Source organism: Hypanus sabinus, chromosome 1 (assembly GCF_030144855.1).
Source record: "Hypanus sabinus isolate sHypSab1 chromosome 1, sHypSab1.hap1, whole genome shotgun sequence".
NCBI lineage: Eukaryota > Metazoa > Chordata > Chondrichthyes > Myliobatiformes > Dasyatidae > Hypanus > Hypanus sabinus.
Window position 1 is genome coordinate 173013342 of NC_082706.1, and position 23571 is coordinate 173036912.

A 23571-nucleotide genomic window follows, 5' to 3' on the forward strand; every position below is an offset into this window, starting at 1 on the left:
CCATGATTAACTAGATATTGACATTTTCAGTCAAACACTGTAGATAAAGAAACAAATATTAGAATTTATTAATAGCTAGGTTTATGTTTAAATTGCTACCAAACAACATGGAAGAATTGGAAAGCACTAAATGGCTAAAGTTCATAGAGCTATGCAATCATGGAACCATTATGATATGGAATATGATTTGTTTCACTGAGTTTATGCTGCTTCAAGTAGGATAATTCTATCTTCCCTATTTCCCAGCACTTTCACCATTAACCTGCAAGTAATTCACTCTCAAATGGTCATGACAGTCCCTTTAAAAACCCCATCACCTCTGACTCCATCATTACAGGGAGTGAATTTGAGATCATAAATATTTCCTTTTAAAGAAGATTATCTTCTCTCTTGTGTCTTTTGCCCTAAACTATAAATCAGTTTGTGAAAGTTAAAAAAGACAACTGCAGATGCTGGAAATCTGAAATAAGAGAAAATGCTGAAACAGTCAGAATCTGTGGAAAGTGAAAATGTCAACATTTCAGGTCTGGAACTCTTCATCAGTACTGGAAAAAAGAGTAACAAATCAGCTGCGGTAGCAAAGAAGGTAGGGAAAGGCAATAGGTGGGACAAAAGGCATTTCGCTGACAGGATGAGACTAAATGACAAACAGAGTAATTCAGTCTTTGTAATTCTGTATCGGGCAGGGTTTTGGAAGTTCTCATGACCCAGTCCTGATGAAGGGTCTTGGCCAGAAACATCGACTGTTTACACTTTTCCACAGATGCTCTCTGGCTTGCTGAGTTCCTCCTGCATTTTGTGTGTGTTCTCTGGAAGTTTAATCATTGATAGCATTTGTGGAAATATATTTTAGGATATTAGAATTTCAAGCAATATGGGCATAGGGGCAGGAAAATGCTGTTGAGTTATAAAATTAGCTATGATCATAATGAATATGGGACAGAATAGCCTATACCTATTATTTCTTATGTTCTAATACTCTATTGGCTTATACATATGCATTATCAAACGCCAGGTATCCTGCTTCATCAGAGTACCAGTAAACCTTTCAGGCCTATTTGGAGTTTTCTTTAGTAACTGATGTGGCTGCTTTGTTTTTCTCTCAACTCCTCCCTGAACAAACACTGAAGCACACGACTAAGAAAATCGTCTCACTCCCAAATCCCAACAACAAATATCATGGATCCTCTCAAATGTCCATTTTTTGGATAGAGGAAGAGAAGAAGAGGACACAGTTTGTCTATCTTAACTTTTCTTTCTTTACTCCTCTTCACACTCACAATTTTCCAATTCCAATATCCACAGTTTCCAAACTATGCCATTGTTCCATGAACATCAAATGACTTTGTGATCTTCTTGTGACCGCAAGCTATGCTTTTCCAGCATTTTAGTCTTGTTAACTAGTTCATGATACCACATTCTTTGCAGGGAAATTGCTAGATCTCAGCTGATGAGGAAGTGGGATGTATCACTATTAATCTGCAGTTACTCATTATTTGGATAAGAGGTGCAATTTGCAAAGGTATTGATTATTGAAGTTTCCAACTCCTAGTGGTCTTGAAGGGTTCAATTGATGGCTTCCAATTGGCATTAATAATAGAGCAGTTTCAAATTGTTACCTGTCAGATGTAGTTAATTTACAAGACATGTTGTATGTGTATGTGGTAGAGGGTCACTATTAAGTACGGTTATGTTTAGTGCTATTAATTTGGTGTGTTAAAAGATTGGCATCCACAAGGAAGAAGCTAAGTTGATCTATTTAACCTCTATCAATGCCACGTCTAAAACTTTGGGCTGGTCTGTGTAGCTATATCTTGGAAGTTCACAGATCTAGGGCTAGGAATGGCAAAGAATATTTAGCAGGTTTACTGCCTTTTGCTTTCTAGTAGCCATAAAGAAGAGTTATTCTCAAAGACCACACAAGAATATTTTGTACATCCTTCCCCACAATACTGGAATCACACGGCTCAATTAACTGAAGGCCCACCTGACTCCAACATGTGGTATGGCACAGAAGCATAGTGGGCAGGCACAGTAGTGTAGTGGTGAGCACACTGCAATACAGTACCAGAGACCTGGGTTCAATTCCCATGGCTGCCTGTAAGGAATTTGTAGGCTCTCCCTGTGACTACATGGGCTTCTTCCGGGTGCTCCGGTTTCCACTCACGGTTCAAAGGTGTACCAGTTGGTAGGTTAATTGGTAAATGGAAACAGTCCCGTGATTAGGCCAGGGTTAAAATGGAGCTACTGCGGCAGGTGACTGAAGGGCCTATTCCGCCTGTATCTCAATAAGTAAATAATAAATAAATAAAATACATTGGAGTCAACCTACTCTAATACACGGCACCTCCCTACACTGATACACAGCACCTCCCTACTCTGATACACGGCACCTCACTACTCTGATACACAGCAACTCACTACTCTGATACACAGCTCCTCCTTACACTGATACACGGCACCTCACTACACTGATACACAGCACCTTCCTACTCTGATACACAGCACCTCCTTACACTGATACACAGCACCTTCCTACTCTGATACAGAGCTCCTCCTTACACTGATACACGGCACCCACTCTACTCAAAGATAAAGGGGCCACCCTGTCCAATAGATAAAAATCAAGAAAAATGCAGGTGGTTAAAATTTGAAATATAAACAGAATTGCTGTGTTTTCTCTGCAGCTCAAGCAGAGAGAAATAGTGAACATTTCACATCTGAAACCATTCTTGTTCTAGTGTGCCTGCCATTCTCCATGTTAAACTTGGCCTACTCTGATTCATAAAGTGCTGGGTCTATCCTTTCCATGGTTTCCTCTTTTCTGTCAAATGCAGTTCACCTAGCAATTTTTGTAACCATCTACCTCACTGGTTGAAACCTTTTCAGTTCCAGCCATATTCCCTACTTCCTGGAATCCCACTCCATTTGCCATTCAGATAGCAGCCTGCTAATTGGCTAAATAGTAGTAGTCTCTCGAAGTCCGAGGAAGACGAATGTGTTGTGCAGCCAACGTCTGTGGGCACACATAGACTTACATAAACTTCCATACTCTGGAGGATCAGATAATTTCCATTCTGCCCTGATATCAACCACATGACAACTGCTGACAAGTAAAATATGCTTTAGGTAGCACCCTTAAGTGCTTTACTACATCAAACTCCCACAAAGAGCCGCATGATAATTTTATTTTAATAATGCTGAATGAGGTGTAATTATTCACCAGGAGACTGGTGAAACATTTCCCCTTCTAGCATCACCAATAGTTATGTATTGCCTCAGCCCTGTACTGGAGTGGCAATCCATATTTTTGTGCTCAGGTTTCTTGACATTTGAACACAGATTCTTCTGACACAAAAGGTAAGACTACAGCTCACCGACACTGGAAGGTACAAATATGACTTCAGCCAAAGCCAGATACATGGACTCATAAATTTGGATGTATATGCCACTTGAAATATTGAAACTGTTTATAATCTGATCTGAACTTAACCTCATCACTGCATTCCTATCTAGCCCTGGTAACTTACACTAATATTACTTGTGAATCTTCCTCAAAACCATATAACCATATAACAATCACAGCACGGAAACAGGCCATCTCGGCCCTCCTAGTCCGTGCCGAACTCTTAATCTCACCTAGTCCCACCTACCCGCACTCAGCCCATAACCCTCCACTCCTTTCCTATCCATATACCTATCCAATTTTACCTTAAATGACACAACTGAATTGGCCTCTACTACTTCTACAGGAAGCTCATTCCACACAACCATCACTCTCTGAGTAAAGAAATACCCCCTCGTGTTTCCCTTAAACTTCTGCCCCCTAACTCTCAAATCGTCCTCTCGTTTGAATCTCCCCTACTCTCAATGGAAACAGCCTATTCACGTCAACTCTATCTATCCCTCTCAAAATTTTAAATACCTCGATCAAATCCCCCCTCAACCTTCTATGCTCCAATGAATAGAGACCTAACTTGTTCAACCTTTCTCTGTAACTTAAGTGCTGAAACCCAGGTATCATCCTAGTAAATCGTCTCTGCACTCTCTCTAATTTATTGATATCTTTCCTATAAAACATTCCAATGACTCACCTTTCACTGTCTTTTGAGGAAGAAAATTCCTAAGATATACAATTTCTAGATACACAAAAAAAATCACCTCCTCACGATCTTAAATGGATGATTTTTAAACAATCACCAAGTCTTATAGTGTGGAAACAAGGCCCTCTGGATTATCTGATTGGCAATGATCGCGAAGCGCCCATGTACACTAATCCTATCCTAATCACATCTCATTCCCACCAACTCCCACAGATTTCATTACTCACCTACACATTAGGAATAATTTAAAGTAGCCAGTGAAGCTACCAATTAGCAAGGCTTTGGGTTGTGGCAGGAAACAGAGAAATCCCACATTGCCACAGGGAGAATTTGCAAACTTGACGCCAACAATACTGCAGGTCAAAATCTGTTGTGGCAGCAGCTCTCCTAGTTGCAGTATAATGCCACTGATGAGCTCTAGTTCTAGACTCTCCCATATGAGGAAACATTTAACCTCTGTATCTACCCTCTCAAGTTCCCTCAACTTTCTATTTACTTTAAGTTGTCTCTCACTTTTCTAAGCTCCAGCAGATACAAACCCAACTGGTTCAACCATTCCTTGGTAAGTCAACTCCCCAATTCCTAATATTAATTAATCTAGTAAACCTTCACTTATTTACTTTCAGTAGCCTTTCTTAAAGACAAAAAACTGTCACTGTATGCAGAACACCAGATGATACCTTCCAACTGGGCCTTCTGGAGCTCTCAGTTGCTTGTAATTTTAGTTCCCTCACAAATCCTACACTGGCGTTTTTGTCTCCAGCTTCCTTCATTGCTGGTGAAGCTTAACATAAACGAGAGGCATATTGTCAAATTTTACCTGGGTATTCCACAACCTGATGACATGAACATTGAATTCTCCAATTTCAGTTTAACTGCCCCTTTCTGTCTCTTTTCTCTCTTCTCCATACCTACCTAGTTGCTACTATGTCCCCCATCAACCTGTTTATACCCTCCTCCACTGATGCACCATCAATAACTCTCTGAGACGTGAGGCGAGATATAGGCTTTTATTGGCTGGAAGAAAGAACAAGCAGCAATTGACCACCACACTGCATCCTGGAGACTGAGACCGGGGCGGAGTCCCCAATCGCCTTTATACTGGGGTCCGTGGGAGGAGCCACAGGAGCAGTCAGCGGGGGGGGGGGGGGGGGGTGTCCAGACAGGTATATGTAGTTCACCACATCCACCCATTCCATCTGCCCACCCCACCTCCCTTACTTAGATCCACACCCTACCTTCCTTTCCTATCAGATTCAACTATCTGCACAACGTTGTTGTCTCCACCTCTCAGCCTCTGTCACTATTTCCATCCTTCATTCCTCCATTTGCCTATCAACCTTCCTCACCTGCATCCACCTAATGCTTACCAGATCTTGCTCCACCCCTTCCCCTTTGCTTCTTAATACTGGCTATCTCCTTTAGTCCAGATGAAAGACTTCAACCAGAAGTGTCCAATGTCCATATTCTTCACAGATACTGACTCACCCAGTAAGCACTTCCAGCAACTTGTGTATTGCTTCAGATTCCATCAAATGCAGTCTTTGCGTCTCCATTAAGCCTAACCTTTTACTTTTATATATTTTTAAATGATTTGGCAGAGAACGGCTTTGCAATGGAGTACAAGCTAAAATTTCAGAGAAGTACACTTGGCTGTCGCAGTACTTGACAATTTCACTGTTTGGATATTTTAACCAGATTTGAATGTGATGGAGAAATTGACAGATCTTCAGTTGACTTCTTCCCAAGGATCTAGATTTTGAATGCAAGGTGCAACCATCAGGAATACTTCAACCATCAAAGAAAAACAAGATATTTTCCTTTATTTGTTGTTTGAACCTGACTGTAACCTTGTAAACTTTGTCTAAATCTAAATAAAGGAAAAATTTAGTTACATTACTATTTTGTACTTTGATTCATATCACTTGTGATTTACTGTCCCTATGACAGGTACTTCTGTATAAGTGATTGCTATTGCTAAGAGCTGAGGAACTGCATTCATTCACTCTTCATTCTTTGAAATCATTCCTTTCTTTTTGTGTGTTGTGATTATTTTAAAAATTGGAAATTACTCTTTGTGCTATGATGGTAGATCAATTGAATGACATCCTTCACCATTTTAATAGACATGTTAATTCATTTAGTGTCTGTTCTGAAAGAATGTAAAGAGTAATACTTTGACTGTATCATTTTAAGATTTAACTTTGTTGAATTATGTTTATTCAATTCAAGGGCAAATAAGACATAAATTTGATAATATCTTTCAGAAGGTCATGAAGTATTCCACAAATTTGAAAAATTACAAATATATCAAAATGACAGTGTCGTGCAATAAATGTTAGAGATGGATTACCAATTATTTGGGGAACCACTGGCGAGCTTCATGATTAGAAAAAATAATAAATGAAGTACCTACCACAGAAAGGCAGTTTGAAAGCAGAGCTCCATCTTGGCTTAGCATATTAGACACTGTTATTGCAGGAAGATTCATGTTTTGTGGATTGAACTGAAGAATCCCATTCTGGGGCACCGAGTGGCAGATTGAATGGTAGCCAGAGTCTGTGTCAGTCAGGTGAAGGAGTGAATGGTCCGGCATCGAAGGAGGAGTAATTGGAGGGATATCAAAATCTTCATCTCCAATGCTTGGGACTGGGTACGACTGTGGAAAGAAGCAGCAATTTTTATATTTTAATAATGATTGCAAGTTTTTAAAAAATGGTTTCCTCAGACAATTTCAGTATTCACTATAAATTTGACTGAGAGATGAATGGAACTCATTACAGAATTTCTAACCACCAGTTACAATAATTGCTATCAACCAGAATTTATCATTTTAATTTGGAGAATGTTGTAAAAGCACTCAAATCAGGCAGAATAGAGCACTGAAGTATGAATGCAATAAATTCAAAGCTTTCTATATACAGATCAAACCACACAGTCTGGAACCCAGATTTAACTTTGTAAAGTAACAAGAAACTGAAATTATAATTGGAAATATCCATGTTATTTTTTTAACCTAATGCTAATGAAATTCTTTTTAAAAGACTGATAATTAAATTAGAATTCTAAAAAGTGCTTAGAACTGCTATTGGCTGTAAAATGAAATTGCAGTGGCACAATAAAGACTGAAGTGTGCAAAAAGCAAATTAATTCTGTTGTGTATGACAATGACTGCCCCATCCTTTAGGATATATTCTCTCCTTCCTAGGTGGTCCCTTGGGATTGAGGATGACTTGTTTCCAATCAAGTTCCTTTGGCGCTGATGTGACTGATGAAGCCAATGTGAGACCTGCAGACTTTATCACAGATGGGACAGGAGTGGCAGGTGGATAGTTTGAGGTGGTGTGCTCCTTCTGCTGTTTGTAATTCAGATGAAGGTGACACTGACAGGGCCCAGATGACATTGAAAAGCGTGATACAGAACAAGGACAGACACTTCTGAAGGAAAATGGATTGAACATCAGGGTAGTTATGGCTCCATTTTACATCAGTCATGGATACAAAGGAATTAGATTAGGTCACATAAGCTAATTTATGGTGGTTATGGCAGCACTATCACTTTGGTCGAGTGTGTGAGTCTATGAACAGCAGGACGACACACACTGAATGCGAGAGGAACTCAGCAGGCTAGACAACATTCTAAGGAAAAGAATAAACAGTGGACGCTTCAGGCCTAGAACCTTCGCCTAGACCTGATGAAGGGTCTCAGCCCAAAATGTCGACTGTTTACTCTTTCCCATAGAATGCTGCCTGGCTTACTGAGTTCCTCCAACATTCTGAGTGTGTTGCCTTGGATTTCCAGCATCTGCAGTTTTTCTTGTGTTTGTGAACAGCACTACAATTGCCTTTCTTGTGCTTGGTGTCAGTGATATGTGGATGTAAGGGGTAGGTACCGATGTAAAGTGCTATGTGCCTGTGATGCTGCTCCAAGTGTTTTGTTGCACTTGTGCATGAGAAAATAAACTCAACTTTAACTTATGATAAAAGCCGGGTAAATGGGTTATATTTCCTGAAGGTAAGGTGGTTTATGCATGATCCGAGTGAACATAACATATCAAAATTAACTGCAAAAAGACACAGAGTTAGCAAGCAGATTACCACTCCAAAGAAAGGCTTGTTTTTATGTTGTGCCTCAGAGTCTTGCTGTTCAGGGTGAATGTACAAAATATTTTCTTCAAAGGTTGCCATAGATGTCTCGGTACTGAACACGCCAAAAATTGGTGAGAAGCCCAAGATTCACTTTGTCCCCGTTTAAAGTAAATATCCTCAAGGAATGCTCTGCATTGTATGTGGAGGCTCTGCGTATTCATAACACTTCCCACTTATATTCACACAAGAAAAGCAAGTCAGGCAGGGAGCTTTTGCTATGATTACAGATAAGATCTAAAGAGTGTTTCTCTTGGTCTAACTTTCTCTATTTTTCCAAGTTCTGAAACTTAAGCATTTTCCTTCATTCTGGTTATAATTACTTATGAAAAGCATATTTATATTGCACTAAAAGTACATACTTTTCATGTTAGATTTGAATATATATTTTGTAATCCACCACTTGTCTTGGATAAGTCCACTGCTATTCTGTGCATTTGCCAGTTAACATGGACACAAGAGATTCAGAAGATGCTGGAAATCCAGAGCAACATATACACACAAAACGCTGAAAGACCTCAGCAAATCAGGCAGCATCTATGGAGAGGAATAAAGAGTCAATATTTCTGGCTGAGACCTTCCGTCAGTCTAACTTGTTTATGCTGACCAAGATGCCACGCTAATCCCATTTGCCTGTGTTTGGATCATACCTGTCTAAACCTTTCCTATCCACATAGAAGACCAAATGTCTTTTAAATGTTGTAGTCATTGCCCAGACAGAGAACATCCACCACTTGCCTCCAGCAATCCTCTTTGCCATTTTCTCAAAAACCTATTAAATTTATGATACATGTTTTCCCATGAACAAAGCCATACTGCTTATCCCAAGTTAACTCTTTTGATTGGCGAGAGCAGAAGGCGAGTGGGCGTTCAGCCCCCTCTGCCTGTATTTGACTCTCTCTCCCACTCGTTCACTGGTGCTCAAGCGAGGTGCAGGAATCTCGGGTCTTGGGCAGGTTTTGATCAATGCCACTGGTGGACTGGTCCCATTTTTATAAGACTCTGTGGTTCATGTTAAATGTTATTCTGATTTTTGGTTACTCTTTTTTTAAAATGCTATTTTGACGGGGCATTTCAACATTGACAAGCTCTGCGGCCTGCAGTCAACAAACGACACAGCACTCAATTGCTGAAATGAACTAAACCAAAGCTCAACAGTTTTAAGGACTCTGCAGTTTTAAGTTTAATATTCTGTGTGTTATTCAGTTGCTTTTTTGCTTTTGACAAAATTTGTCCCCCTTTCCACGTGACGGGCACTTGATGTATTCTTTGAACAGGTTCCGTGGTGTTTCTTTGTTTCATGGCTGCCTACGGGAAGATGAATCTCAGGGTTGTATACTGTATACATACTTTGATAATACAGTACTTCGAAATTCTGAGTCCAGTTGCAGTCAATCCCATCCCCCAGAGTTCTTTGCAGAAACCTAACCATTGCTAATGTGAGGTTCTTTGGCTTGTGCTTCTGGTGGCCTCACTATGGAAAGGACACTGAGCCCTGTGACTGGGTGCTCAAGAGGCTCAGCAGCATATTACCTGGATTGGAGAGTATTAGATATCAAGAGAGGGTGGATAACTTGGATTGTTTCATCTGAAACACTGGAAGCTAGGGGTTCTTGGATCATTGGAATCACTCCCGGTTGAGAGGCGGGGGGAGGGTATGACCTGTACGAAAGGGATGGGTTTCATCTGAACCCGAAGGGGACCGATATTCTCACAGGCAGGTTCATTAGAGCTGATAGGGAGGGTTTATACTAATTTGGCAGGTATATGGGAACTGGAGTGAAGGGGCTTAGGATAGAACAGATGGTAAAAAAACAAAGATAGCGTGCAGTTAGACAGCCAGCAGGGTATCAGTGCATTAGGATTGCAGAATCAAAAGGGTAGCAAATATAGAACTCAAAGTGTTATATCTCAATTTAAAGACAGAATATAATATAAACGGTAAGATTCTTGGCAGTTTGGAGGATCTGAGAGAGCTTGGGGTCCGTGTCAATAGGACACTCAAAGCTGCTGCACAGCTTGACAGTGTTGTTAAGAAGGCGTATGGTGTGTCGGCATTCATCAACCGTGGGATTGAGTTCAAGAGCCATGAGGTAATGTTACGGCTATATAAGAGCTTGGTCAGGCCCCACTTGGAGTACTGTGTTCAGTTCTGGTCACCTCACTACGGGAAGAATGTGGACACTATAGAGAGGGTGCAAAAGAGATTTACAAGGATGTTGCCTGGATGGGAGGTGTACCTTATGAGAATAGGTTGAGTGTACTTGGCCTTTTCTCCTTGGAGCGACAGAAGATGAGAGGTGACCTAATAGAGGTGAATGAAATGATGAGGAACACTGATCATGTGGATAGCCAGAGGCTTTTTTCCAGGGCTGAAATGGTTAACAGGAGGGGGCATAGTATTAAGATGTTTGGAAATAGGTACTGAGGGAATGTCAGGGGTAAGTTTTTCACACAGAGAGTGATGGGGGCATGGAATGCACTGCAGGTGGCATTGATGGAAGTGGATACAACAGGGTTTTTTTTTAAGAGCCTCTTAGATAGGTACATGGAGCTTAAAAACATAGAGGACTATGCGTTGGGGAATTTCTAGGCAGTCTCTAGAGTAGGTGACATGGTTGGCACAATATTGTGGGCTGAAGGGCCTGTAATGTGCTGTAAATTTCTATTATCTATGTTCAATGCATGGAATATAAGAAATAAGGTGGAAGATATTGTTGAACTTTGTTGCATAAATCATTAGAAAGATGTGAAATTGGATTGGGAGATGTTGAATCCTTGTGGGTTGTATTAAGAAACTACAAGGGTAGAAGGACCCTAATGGCAGTTGTACACCAGCCTCCAAACAGTAGCTGAGATGTTAACTACAGATTACAACTCGAAATAGAAAAGGCATGTCAAAAGGGCAATGTTATGATAGTCATAGGAGATTTTAACATGCATGTACAGTAGATTAGGGAAATCAAGTTGGTAATGGATCTCAAGACAGTGAATGTCTCCGAGATTTTTTTTAAAGAACAGAGAGAAGGTGACAAAATCTGAAAGACCGAAGAGTACATAAGCCACCCAGACCAGATGAACTGCACCTTAGGGTTCTGAAAGAAGCAGCGGTAGAGATTGGATTCCAGCATGGTTCCAGAGGACTGGAAAATTGCAAGTGTCACACCACTCTTTAAGAAAGGAGAAAGGCAGCAGAAAGGAAACGATAGTCCAGTTAGCCTGACCTCAGTGGTTCCAAAGATGTTGGAGTCAATTGTTAATGATGAGGCTACGGAGTAATTGGTGACACAGAACAAGATAGGAGAAAGTCAGCATGGCTTTCTTATAGGAAAATCTTGTCTGACGAACCTATTGGAATTGATTGATGAGATTACAAGTTGGATAGATAAAGGGGATGCAGTGGATGTTGTATATTTGGATTTCCAGAAGGCCTTTGATAAGGTGACACATGAAGCTGCTTACCAAGTTAAGAGCCCATGGTATTACAGGAAAGTTACTAACATAGTTAGAGAATTGGCTGATTGGTAGGAGGCAGCGTTGGTGGGAATAAAAGGATCCTTTTCTGGTTGGCTGCCAGTGACAAGTGGTGTACCGCAGGGGTCGGTGTTGGGATAGCTTCTTTTTATGCAGTATATCAATGGTTTTGATGATGCAATAGATGGCTTTGTTGCCAAGTTTGCAGATGATATGAAGATTGGTAGTGTTGAGGAAACAGGTAGGCTGCAAAAGGATTTAGATGGATTAGGAGAATGGGCAAGAGAGTGGCAAATGAAAGATAATGTTGGAATATGCATGGTCATTCACTTTTGTAGAAGAAATAATACCATAAGATATAGGAGCAGAAGTAGGCCATTTGGCCAATTGAGTCTGCTCTGCCATTTAGTCATGGGCTGATCCAATTCTTCCAGTCATCCGCACTCCCCTGCTTTCTGCCCATATACTTTGATGCCCTGGGTAATCAAGAACCTATCTATCTCTGCCTTAAATACTTAGCCTCCCTAGCCGCTCATGGCAACAAATTCCCTAGATTTGCCACCCTCTGACTAAAGTAATTTTTCTGCATCTCTATTCTAAATGGATAACCTTCAATCCTAAAGTCGTGCCCTCTTGTCCTAGTCTCCCCTACCATGGGAAATAACGTTGCCATATTTAATCTGTTTAGACCTTTTAATATTCGGAATGCTTCTAAGAGATCCCCTGTCATTCTCCTGAACTCCAGGGATTACAGCCCAAGAGCTGCCAGACGTTCCTCATGCAGTAACTCTTTTATTCCTGAAATCATTCCCATGAATCTTCTTTGAACCCTCTCCAATATCAGTGTATCCTTTCTAAAATAAGGAGCTCAAAACTGCACACAATACTCCAAGTGTGGTCTCACAAGTGCCTTATAGAGCCTCAACATCACATCCCGGCTCTTATATACTAAATCTCTAGAAATAAATGTCAACATTGCATTCTCCTTTATCACAACCGACTTAACCTGGAGGTTAACCTTTAGGGTATCCTGCACAAGGACTCCCAAGTAGCTTTGCATCTCTGCATTTTGAATTCTCTCCACATCTAAATAATAGTCTGCCCATTTATTTCTTCCATCAAAGTGCGTGACCATACACTTTCCAACATTGTATTTCATTTGCCACTTCTTTGCCCAATCTCCAAAACTATCTATGTCTCTTTGCAGGCTCTCTGTTTCCTCAACACTACTCACTCCTCCACCTATCGTTGTATCATCGGCAAACTTAGCCACAAATCCATTAATCTCATAGTCCAAATCATTAACATACATCATAAAAAGCAGCGGTCCCTAAACCAACCCCTGTGGAACTCCACTGGTAACTGGCAGCCAGCCAAAATAGGATCCCCTTATTCCCACTCTCTGTTTTCTGCCAATCAGATAATGCTCCATCCATGTTAGTAATTCCTGTGTAATTCCATGGGCTCTTATCTTGCTCAGCAGCCTCATGTGTGGCACCTTGTCAAAGGCCTTCTGAAAATCCAAGTACACTACATCAATTGCATTTCCTTTTTCTACCCTGCTTGTAATTTCCTCAAAAAATTGCAGTAGGTTAGTCAGGCAGGATTTTCCTTTCAGGAAACCATGCTGGCTTTGGCCGATCTTGTCATGTACGTCCAGGTACACCGTAATCTCATCCCTAACAATCGATTACCATAACTTCCCAACCACTGATGTCAGGCTAATAGGTCTATAGTTTACTTTCTGCTGCCTCCCACCCTTCTTAAATAGTGGAGTAACATTAGCAATTTCCCAGTCATCTGGTTCAATGCCAGAACCTATCAATTCTTGAAAGATCATTGTTAATGCCTCCGCAATCTCTCCAGCTACTTTCTTCAGAATCCGAGGGTGCATTCATCAGGTCCAGAAGATTTATCCGCCCTCAGACCATTACGCTTCCTGAGCAACTTCTCAGTCGTAATTTTCCCTGCACATACTTCACTTTTCTGACACTCTTGAATGTCTGGTATACTACAGATGTCATCCACTGTGAAGACTGATGCAAAATATGTATTCAGTTCCTCTGCCGTCTCTGTATCTCTCATTACAAAATCTCCAGCCACATTTCCTATTGGTCCTATATCTACCCTTAATTCTCTTTTACCCTTTACCTACTTAAAAAATGCTTTTTGTATCTTCTTTGATATTAGTCACCAGCTTCCTTTCATACTTCATCTTTTCCTTCCTAATGACCTCCTTAGTTTCCTTCTGCAAGTTTTTAAAAGCTTTTCAATTCTCTATCTTCCCACTAGTTTTGGCTTCCTTGTATGCCCTCTCTTTTGCTTCTACTTTGGCTCTGACTTCACTTGTCAGACTATTGTATGGACTGTTTTCAAAGCAGGGAGAAAATCCAAGCATCTGAGATACAAAGGGACTTGTAAGTCCTTTTGCGGAACACCCTAAAGGTTAATTTGTAGGTTGGGTCATTGCTGAGGAAGGCAAATGCCATGTCAGCATTTATTTCAAGAGGTCTAGAATACAAGAGCAGGGATGTGATGCTGATACTTTATAAGACACTGGTGAGGCCTCCCCTTGAGTACTGTGAACAATTTTGGGCTCCTTATCTAAGAAAAGATGTGCTGGCATTGGAGAGGGTTCAGAGGAGACTCACGAGGATGATTCTGGGAATGAAAGGGTTATCATATGAGGAATGTTTTATAGCTCTGGGCCTGTACTCACGAGAAATAAAAAAGGATGAGGGGGGAGGGACCTCATTGAAACCTGTCAAATGTTGAAAGATATAGATCTGGAAAGGATGTTTCCCATGGTGGGAGAAGTCTAGGACCAGAGAGCACAGCCTCAGGATAGAGGGACATCCATTCACAACAGAGATGCAGAGAAATTTCTTTAGCAAAATGGTAGTGAATTTGTAGAATTTGGTACCACAGGCAGCTGTGGAGGCCAGGTTGTTGGCTATATTTTAGATGGAGATTAATAGGTTCTTGAATGGCCACTGCATCAAAGGTTATGGGGAGAAGGCCAGGGAGTGGGGCTGAGGAGGGAAGAAAGGATGAGCCATGATTGAAGGGTGGAGCAGGCTCGATGAGCCAAATGGCCTAATTCTGCTCTTATGTCTTATGGTCTTATGTTCTTCTGGTAAAGGGATATCTGATAGCAGTATGAAAAATTATGAGAGGTATGGATAGGAGTGATACTCAGAAACTTTTTCCTGAGTTGACAAATGCAAACACTAGAGGGTATATGTTTAAGATCAAAGGGGAAATTTTAAAGGAGTTCTGTGAATTTTTTTACACAGTGAATGGTAGGTGATGGGGAAGGTGACAGAAACCAATACGATAATGTTGCTTAAGAGACACTTAGACAGATACGTGAACATGCAGAGAATTAAGGGATACAGACCATGTGTACACCGATGGGAATAATTAAATTGGTATCATGGGCAGTGTGGACATGGGGAGTGAAAGGGCCTTTTCATTCACTAGGGCCTTTTCATTTACTGTACTGTACTATGGTTTCTGGGTTGCCTTCCCACACTTTCAAGTCAAGTCAAGTCAGGACAAGTCACTTTTATTGTCATTTCAACCATAACTGCTGGTACAGTACATAGTAAAAATGAGACTACATTTTTCAGGACCATGGTGTTACATGACACAGTACAAAAAACTAGACTGAACTATGTAAAAATCAACACAGAGAGAAAAAAACAATTACACTAGACTACAGACCTACCCAGGACTGCATAAAGTGCACAAAGCAGTGCAGGCATTGCAATAAATAATAAACAGGACAATAAGGCAGTAAGATGTCAGTCCAGGCTCTGGGTATTGAAGAGTCTGAGAGCTTGGGGGAAGAAACTGTTATATAGTCTGGTTGTGAGAGCCTGAATGCTTTGGTGCCTTTTCCCAGATGGCAGGAGGGAGAAGAGTTTGTATGAGGGGTGCGTGGGGTCCTTCATAATGCTGTTTGCTTTGTGGATGCAGCGTGTAGTGTAAATGTCCGTGATGGCGGGAAGAGAGACCCCAATGATCTTCTCAGCTGACCTCACTATCCGCTGCAGGGTCTTGCGGTCCGAGATGGTGCAATTTCCGAACCAGGCAGTGATGTAGCTGCTCAGGATGCTCTCAATACAACCCCCGTAGAATGTGATGAGGATGGAGGGATGGGAGATGGACTTTCCTAAATAAAGACACATTATCCATCCTCCAGTCTTTCAGAAGCTCACCTCACCCATGGCTAACAAAGTTACAAAAATCACTTTTAGGATCCTAGTGATCTCCTCTTTTGGCTCCCACAATGTCCCATTATATATCTGGTCATACCCCAGGGATTTATTCACTCTTATGTGCATTAAGGTTGCTAACACCTCCTTTTTCATAATGTTGATATGCTCCCCCAAACTCACCAGCTTCTATGTTCTTCTCCACGGTAAATGAAAAATATTCATTTAAATTTCACTCAATCTTTGTGGCTCCATACATAGCATCAATCCTTAAAAATCCTTAAAAACTACTCTCTCCCTAGTTACCTTAGTTTTGTGCTTAATATATTGAGAATATATTATGGATTCTCATTTAAGATTTGCCAAAGGCATCTCACATTCCCTTTATGCCCTCCTAATTACCTTCTTAAGTATATATCTGCATCCCTTATTCTCCTCAGGTGACTCACTTGATCCAGCTACCTATACCCAACATACCCTCTTTCTCCTGACAAGAGCCTCAATATTCTTCATCAGCCAGGGTTCCTTAGTCTTGCCAGCCTTGTCCTTCACTCTAAAATGAACGTGTTAGTCCTGAGGCCATCTTATCTCATTTTAAAAAGCTTCCTACTTGTCAGACGTCCCTTTACTTGCTAGTAGCCTCTTCCAATCAATATTTTCAAGTTCTTGCCTAGTGTCATCAATTCTTCTTTGTTTGTGGACAAGTTCTATCTTTTTACATAACTTCCTTTAAAACTAATAGAATTATGGTCACTGATCCAAAAGTGCCCCTTCATGCCACATCAGCCATTTGCCCAGCTTCATTTCTTGAGATGAATTCGAGTGTACCCTTCTCTTGTACAGCCATCACAATATTACTGCAGAAAACATTCCTAGATCTCCTTAACAAATTCAGGACAATCAGTGAGGAAGAGGATGGTGACAAGTATGGGCTGGTGGCACTTGTGGAATGAGGAGGGTGGTGTTGCTTTGAATACCAAACAACATTCTTCACAAGAATCCTACTGCCAGAAGATCAATACTTCATACTTCCCAGCTTCCTCTCCCTGTACATTAACTTTCAACAATACATGAACAAGAACATCCAGGCTCCTCTGAACACCACACTTCTCAATCTCTTATCATTTAATAGACCCTGCTTTTCCATTTTATATTCCATTATACCTGTTATGTCATCATTGTTCACTTGCCCTTGAAACACCATGCATCCTCCTCACAATTCAAAATGTCATCCAGCTTGGCATTATCAACAAACATGCTTACATCACATTCTCCGTCCTTTCTGAAGTCATGGGTTACATTTGCTATCAACCCACCCATGGGAACAGTTTAGAGTCTATGAAATGTTGGAAGTGTGATCAGGTTCATCCAGCATCTCCAGAGATGTCTCTTTCAAAACCTTGTAATGCAGGTCATCAGGTCCCAGGGATTTATCAGTTTTCAATCGCATTAATTTCTCCATTTAAGTTTGTACTAATGTTAATTTTTTACAGCTTCTTATTCTCTTTAGACCTGTTGGTCTGCATTATGTCTGGGAGGCATTTTGCATCTTCTGTTCTGAAAACAATTTCTCTGCCATATCCTTATTCTCCAATATTGTTTTTCTTGATCAGTCTGTAAGGGACTCACATAGATTGCAGTACTTTTTTTTTCTCTTTTTGCATGAGTGTATCTGTTTTCACAGATGGCATCTATGTTTCCTGTTGGATTAGTTTTGGAATTTAATTTCCTTTTTTTAAAAATCAATGGCACGGTACTCATTTGCTAAATTCTAAAATGTTCCCAATTATCCCATTTAGTCCTCTTTTTAGCATCATTATAAGCTTTTCCTTTAAAGTACTACCTTAAACTTTGGTTGTTAGCTAGAGATCATTTTTGTTTTTTCGTTTTGTGCCTTAAAATGATGCATATTATGCAAAATCTGTATCAATTGTTTAAATGTTGGTCTACTGCTTGTAAATGTAGTTTCTCAATGAACTGTCATTGTCACCCACACTACACCTCCATATTTTTCTACATTTAGATTTAAGAATACATGTTTGGGTTGAACTAAATTGATTTCAATATTCATATGAAGTTGAATCAGGTTCTGATCATACTTCACTAAAGGTCTTTGAAGTGTATGATTGTTAATTAAACCTTTATCATTTCACAATATAAAATCTAGAACAGCCTGTTTCCGTCTCCATTTAGTGCAGCTTCTCTGAGATCTGCTTCACTATTTGCCTGTTATGTTTAATACACAAATTAAATCTCATCAAAGAGACACTAAAACTTCAAACAATCTGTTGGAGAAACCAGTAGGTCAAGCAGCATCTGTAAACTGGGGTGGGGAGCAGTTGTCCAAATACTGCAGTACAGGTAGTCTGTCTGCATTTTGTGAGTCACATGCCCTGAAGAAACTGCAAGGCCTGCTTACAAAGACCCAGCCATATTTAGATTCCAGGTTTCAGATACAATTCATTTGTGTGGCATAAAGGTATATTGACCCACTGAAAAGGATTCTAACTTCTAGACCATCACGCAACCCTTTGTGCCCCTTGGTTCAATTCATTCCTAGATACATCCATGACAATTCACACACTCTTATATGCCCTGGCCTATTCCAACTTCTAGTTGTCCTTCTCCTCCGCTGAGAGGTATTCTATCATTTGATTTCTTTTCCTGGCAATTAAAACACATCAGTTGGGACTCCATGCCAAGAATACAGAAACTAATTTTTATTTTTCTAATTACATAATTGCCCACATGATTCATTTGCTTTTTCTTACAAATCATTTTCAGCTTTCTCCCCATGAAACTCCATCTTTCTCTATGATTTGTTCAATCACCCTTCATAAATAATTGTCCTGTCTACTTCACAGATAGTCATTACTATGACTTAATTTCAGACCTCTCAAGGAATCTCTCCGCCTGTTCCTACAAGATTGGTGATCATTTGGTCTCAATTTCAATTTTCTTTCTGCCTGAGCAGTGATCAGTTTCAGCAATAAACATTACATCTGTGGTTGTTATTCACATAAGCAATGCAACATGAGCTTCTTTCTATCTTTGTTGATGAATCAAAGAACCAGAGTTTATCAGGAATCTGGCATGAGAGTAACAAGAGCAGTCCATTCAACCCTTGAGCTCATTCCACCAATTATTTCATGGTTGATCTGCATCTTCAGTTCATCTACTGCCTTTACCTTCATATCCCTATGTAAAGCAATGTCACTTCTGAGAAAGAAAGCTGTTAAGTGATGTGTGAAAATTGTTAGTTAAGGGAGGAATTCTGTTGAATAGTGTAATGATATTGTATGTGACATGCTGGATTTCTTTAGAAATACAAGAATGCTAAACATAATTAATTAGGTAGTGGATTCAAGGCACATTAAAAGGCACATCCGAAATGAGACTTACATTCAGGCGTGGAATTAAGAGATATGTGCAGTGATGTCAAATAGTGTGCAATACTTCATTAGTTGTTCTGATAAAGGATCTTTATCCTGAAACATTATCTTGTTTCCTCTTTCCACAGATGCTGTCTGACCTGCTGCGTGTTCTGTCTCAATTTCAGATTTCTACCAACTGAAATTTTTTATTTAATTTTCATTCAGTATGCAATACTCATCTTGAGGTTTCTTGCATGAAATGTAACTACAAACACCTACAAATGGTATGGCTCACAACACGGTGTAGCAGGCCTTATATGGGGGACAGAGACCTGTTTTGGTGTCATTTGAAAGACTTGACCTTAACTGCTCCACATCTGTACACTTACCTTCAGCCAAAAGGATGCCTTAAAGTTGAGGGTCACTGATCACCTCCATGCCTTCTAGTTTCTGACATTTACAGACATTGCCCCTCAGTCTTTCAAAATCCATCTGATCAATTCCCTAACTTCCTCCCACTGGTCTTCCTGCCTTGCTGCTCAGGCTACTCCTGCAATGTGCAGATCACCTCCCTGAGCCCATGCTTGATTATATCCTCAAGTCGCACTCCATAATAATCTACCCTGACAACATCTTCTTTGTTCAGAACCCAAGCTGATTCCTGTCTTGATCACCACCAAAACTACCTCTCCTTTCTACTATTCATTTTCAAAATCAACTCCCCTGACTTAATTTTCTTCACAGTGTAACCCTCTTACTGTCTCTAAAGCGAGAACCTCTCAATAAAGACTGGTGTGCGTTCTCCTGACTTCCCCTTCCTCAAGTTCACAATCAAGACCAGGCAATCAAACATAAATAGCAGTATATGGAGCTGGCATTGTACTAGTTACAGAAACTGCAGGAGGATAGGAATGCAAGAAATGGCTTTTAGGAGAACGAGAACAGCTTCTTACTTCTTTATGTGCTTACTTCCAAGGGACCTTCTAACGCAAGGCCTTTGCATGTGAAATGATTGTTTAGAATGCTGTGTTTGCTACCTCCACTTGCAGGAGAATGGTGTTGTACAACTTTCACATAATGAGACAGGGCATCACAGTGCAGCATTGGCTAGCTCCTAAGAGGGTGATTGTCTTTGGTGTATGCCATATTGCAAAGCTGCACAAGAAACATCTTAAATGTTTAGGAGAACACTTTCCCAATGTCAGGAAAATTATTGTTAATTTACAGTCAAACCAAGGAAATTAAGTAACTATGGAATTTGACTCTTTGTGTGCTCTAGTTGAGCAAATCAAGGTTTTTTCCCAATCAGAGCCCTGGATGAACAATGAAATTTGGAATCTGCTGAGAGCCAGATCAGAGTCATTCAAATCTGGACTTCAAGAATGCTACAAATGGTGCAGGTATGATCTCTGGAAAGCCATCTCTCAGGCAAAGTGGAGATTCAGGACTAGACTGGACTCAACAGCTATGGCAGGGTTTGAGTGCCCTAACCTCCAACAAAGACAAATCTTGTGACATGGGGAGAAAAGAGCTTTGCTTCCAGATTAGATCAATACCTTCTATACTTGCTTTGATCACTATACCAGGGAGGAACCATCACGCACCCCCATGTCTTCTAATGGTCCTTTGATCTCAGTATCTGAAGATGATGTGTGAGCTGCCTTCAAAAGAGTGAATCCAAGGAGAGCATCCTTGGATTCCAATTTGGATGGAATACCTGGCCAAGTACTGAAGACTTATGCCAACCAAGTGGCTGGCGTATTCACAGCTATCTTCACCCTCTCGCTCCGGGAATGTGAGGTACCCAGCTGCTTCAAGCAGGCTTCAATCATATTGGTGCCCAAGAAGGAAATGGTAACCTGTCTAAATGACTATTGCCCAGAGAGGATGGTTTTGAAGCTCCTGCCTGAGTGGTGAGTTGGATCTGCTCCAATTCACCTAGCAAATTTTCCAATTTTTCAAATAGTCTTTTACCAAATAAGACCAAGGTACATGCCTGAACGACTGGCATCCTGTCGCTCTCACCTCAATAATAAGCAAATGCTTTGAGAGGCTAGTCAAGGACTACATCTGCAGCTTGCCACCACCCGCACTGGACCCCGTACAATTTACCTACCGATACAACTGATCAACAGATGATGGAATAGCCATTGCTCTACATATCGTCCTTACACATCTGAAGATGAAGGATGCTTATGTCAGAATGCTGTTCTTGGACTACAGTTCAGCATTCAATATCATAGTTCCATCCAGGCTTGACAAGAAACTCAGAGACCTTGGCCATGACCCTGCCTTGTGTAGCTGGATCCTAGACTTCCTGTCAGATCATCAGCAGGTGGTAAGAGAGGGCTCCCTCACCTCCACCCCTCTGACTCTCAATACAGGAGCCCCTCAGAGGTGTGTACAAAGTTCGCTCCTTTACTGCCTGTATACCCATGACTGTGATACCACCCACAGCCCTAATCTTAGGATCTTAGGATTTGGGGGCCCATACCAAACTTCTGGGGGCCCATACTCAACCGTCTGAGGTGAAAGGGGTGCTGTTGTGCCTTTCTCACCACACAGCTGGTGCATACAGACCATGTGAGGTCCTCAGTGATGTGGATGCCAAGGAACTTAAAGTTGTTTACCCTCTCAACCCCAGATCCATTGACGTCAATAGGGGTTAGCCATCTCCATTCCTCCTGTAATACACAACCAGCTACTTTGTTTTTGCGATATTGAGTGAGAGGTTGTTTCCTTGACACCACTGTGTCAGAGAGATGACTTCTTTTCTGTAGGCCACCTTGTTATTGTTTGAGATTAAGCCAATTAATGTAGTGTCATTGACAAAGCCATTTGTTGTTGGCTTGAAATATCTGATGCCACTTTCCTTCAAGACCAGTTGGAAATCGCCTGACATGTATTGAGATCTGTTGTCACTCACAATTTGTTCAGGTAAGTCATTTCTGGCGAAGATAGTCCTCAGAGTGGAGGCAGACTTTGCTGAGGTGGTTGAACATAGCATCAAAGGTTACAGGGAAAAGGCCAGGAACTGGGGTTGAGGAGGAGAAAAAAAAAGGATCAGCCATGATTGAATGTGGAGCAGACTCGATGGGTCAGTTGGCCTAATTCTGCTCCTATGTCTAATGGTCTTAAGGACATAATTGGTATGAAATCCAGCCACTTTAATGAACATCCACAGCAAACAGAAACCTGGAGTCCATGAATGGCCCAGCAGAGTCAATATGTACTCTTTGCCATGGTGACAATGGCCACTAACACGGGTGTAACAGTGCCTGTGAGGGAGCGTTTTGAAATTTTTGGCATCTCAAACAGCTTTTGGCCAAGTCTTCAATCTGTTTACCTATTTTTGGCCAACAGCTCCGGGTGAGACTCTTCATCTTGACTGTACCCAGCTGCCCTTCATGCAGATATTCTAACACTCTGAAGTGCATTTTAGAGGGAATCATAACATGAGATCCACACATCAGTGTTCTTTGTTATATTGATAATTGGTCTCGTCTCACTGAGAACTCTGGAAACATAGGGTTACCATGAACAGGCTATCCTTGCACGGTGATTTCATGGACTTTTGACAATGTCTGGTCATTCCCTGTTTCCCCTTGTATTTCGGAATTTGTTACCTGCAACTCGACCACTAATGAGATGTGGAACACCTCTGCTGGGTCACAGTACGAAGACTTTGCTTCTTCAGTTGATGACAGTGGAAGATGTGACAAGTCATCAGCATCGCCGTTTTGTTTGGTACCTAGAACTCCATGTCATAAGACAGGACTCCTTGGAAAGGTGCCCAGTGTTGTAACTGAGTAGCAATCATCACTGGAATTCCCTTCCTGGGATTCAAAATGGACACCGGGGGCTGGGTACCTGTTAAAAGTATAAACCTTTGTCCACAGAGGAAGCGGCAGAACTTCTTTATTCCCCAAACTACACTAAGGGCCTTTCGGTCAATCAGTTTGTAATTGCGTTCTGCACTCGTCAGTGAAGTTGCAGAACCTGGACCTCTGTACCTCCCTCTGCAATTGGATCCTCGATTTCCTAACTGAAAGACCACAATCTGTGTAGACTGATGATACATATCCTCCTCGCTGATGATCAATACTGACGCACCTCAGGGGTGTGTGCTTAGCCCACTGCCCTATTCTCTATATACCCATGACTGCGTGGCTCAGCATAGCCCAAATACAATCTATAAATTTGCTGACAATACAACCATTATTGGTAGAATCTCAGGTGGTGATGAGAGGTCAT

At 41.0% G+C, this 23571-nt stretch overlaps 1 protein-coding gene across 7 annotated transcripts in view; it reads right to left on the reverse strand.

Moving 5' to 3' along the window:
• Nucleotides 1–23571, reverse strand: part of tox (thymocyte selection-associated high mobility group box) — a 247890-nt gene that overhangs the window by 79082 nt on the left and 145237 nt on the right. For all 7 annotated transcript variants that reach the window (XM_059981628.1, XM_059981635.1, XM_059981591.1 and 4 more), the window contains one exon: nucleotides 6520–6762. In XM_059981628.1, coding sequence (XP_059837611.1) covers nucleotides 6520–6762 — 243 coding nt within the window. The remainder of the gene's footprint in view (nucleotides 1–6519; nucleotides 6763–23571) is intronic.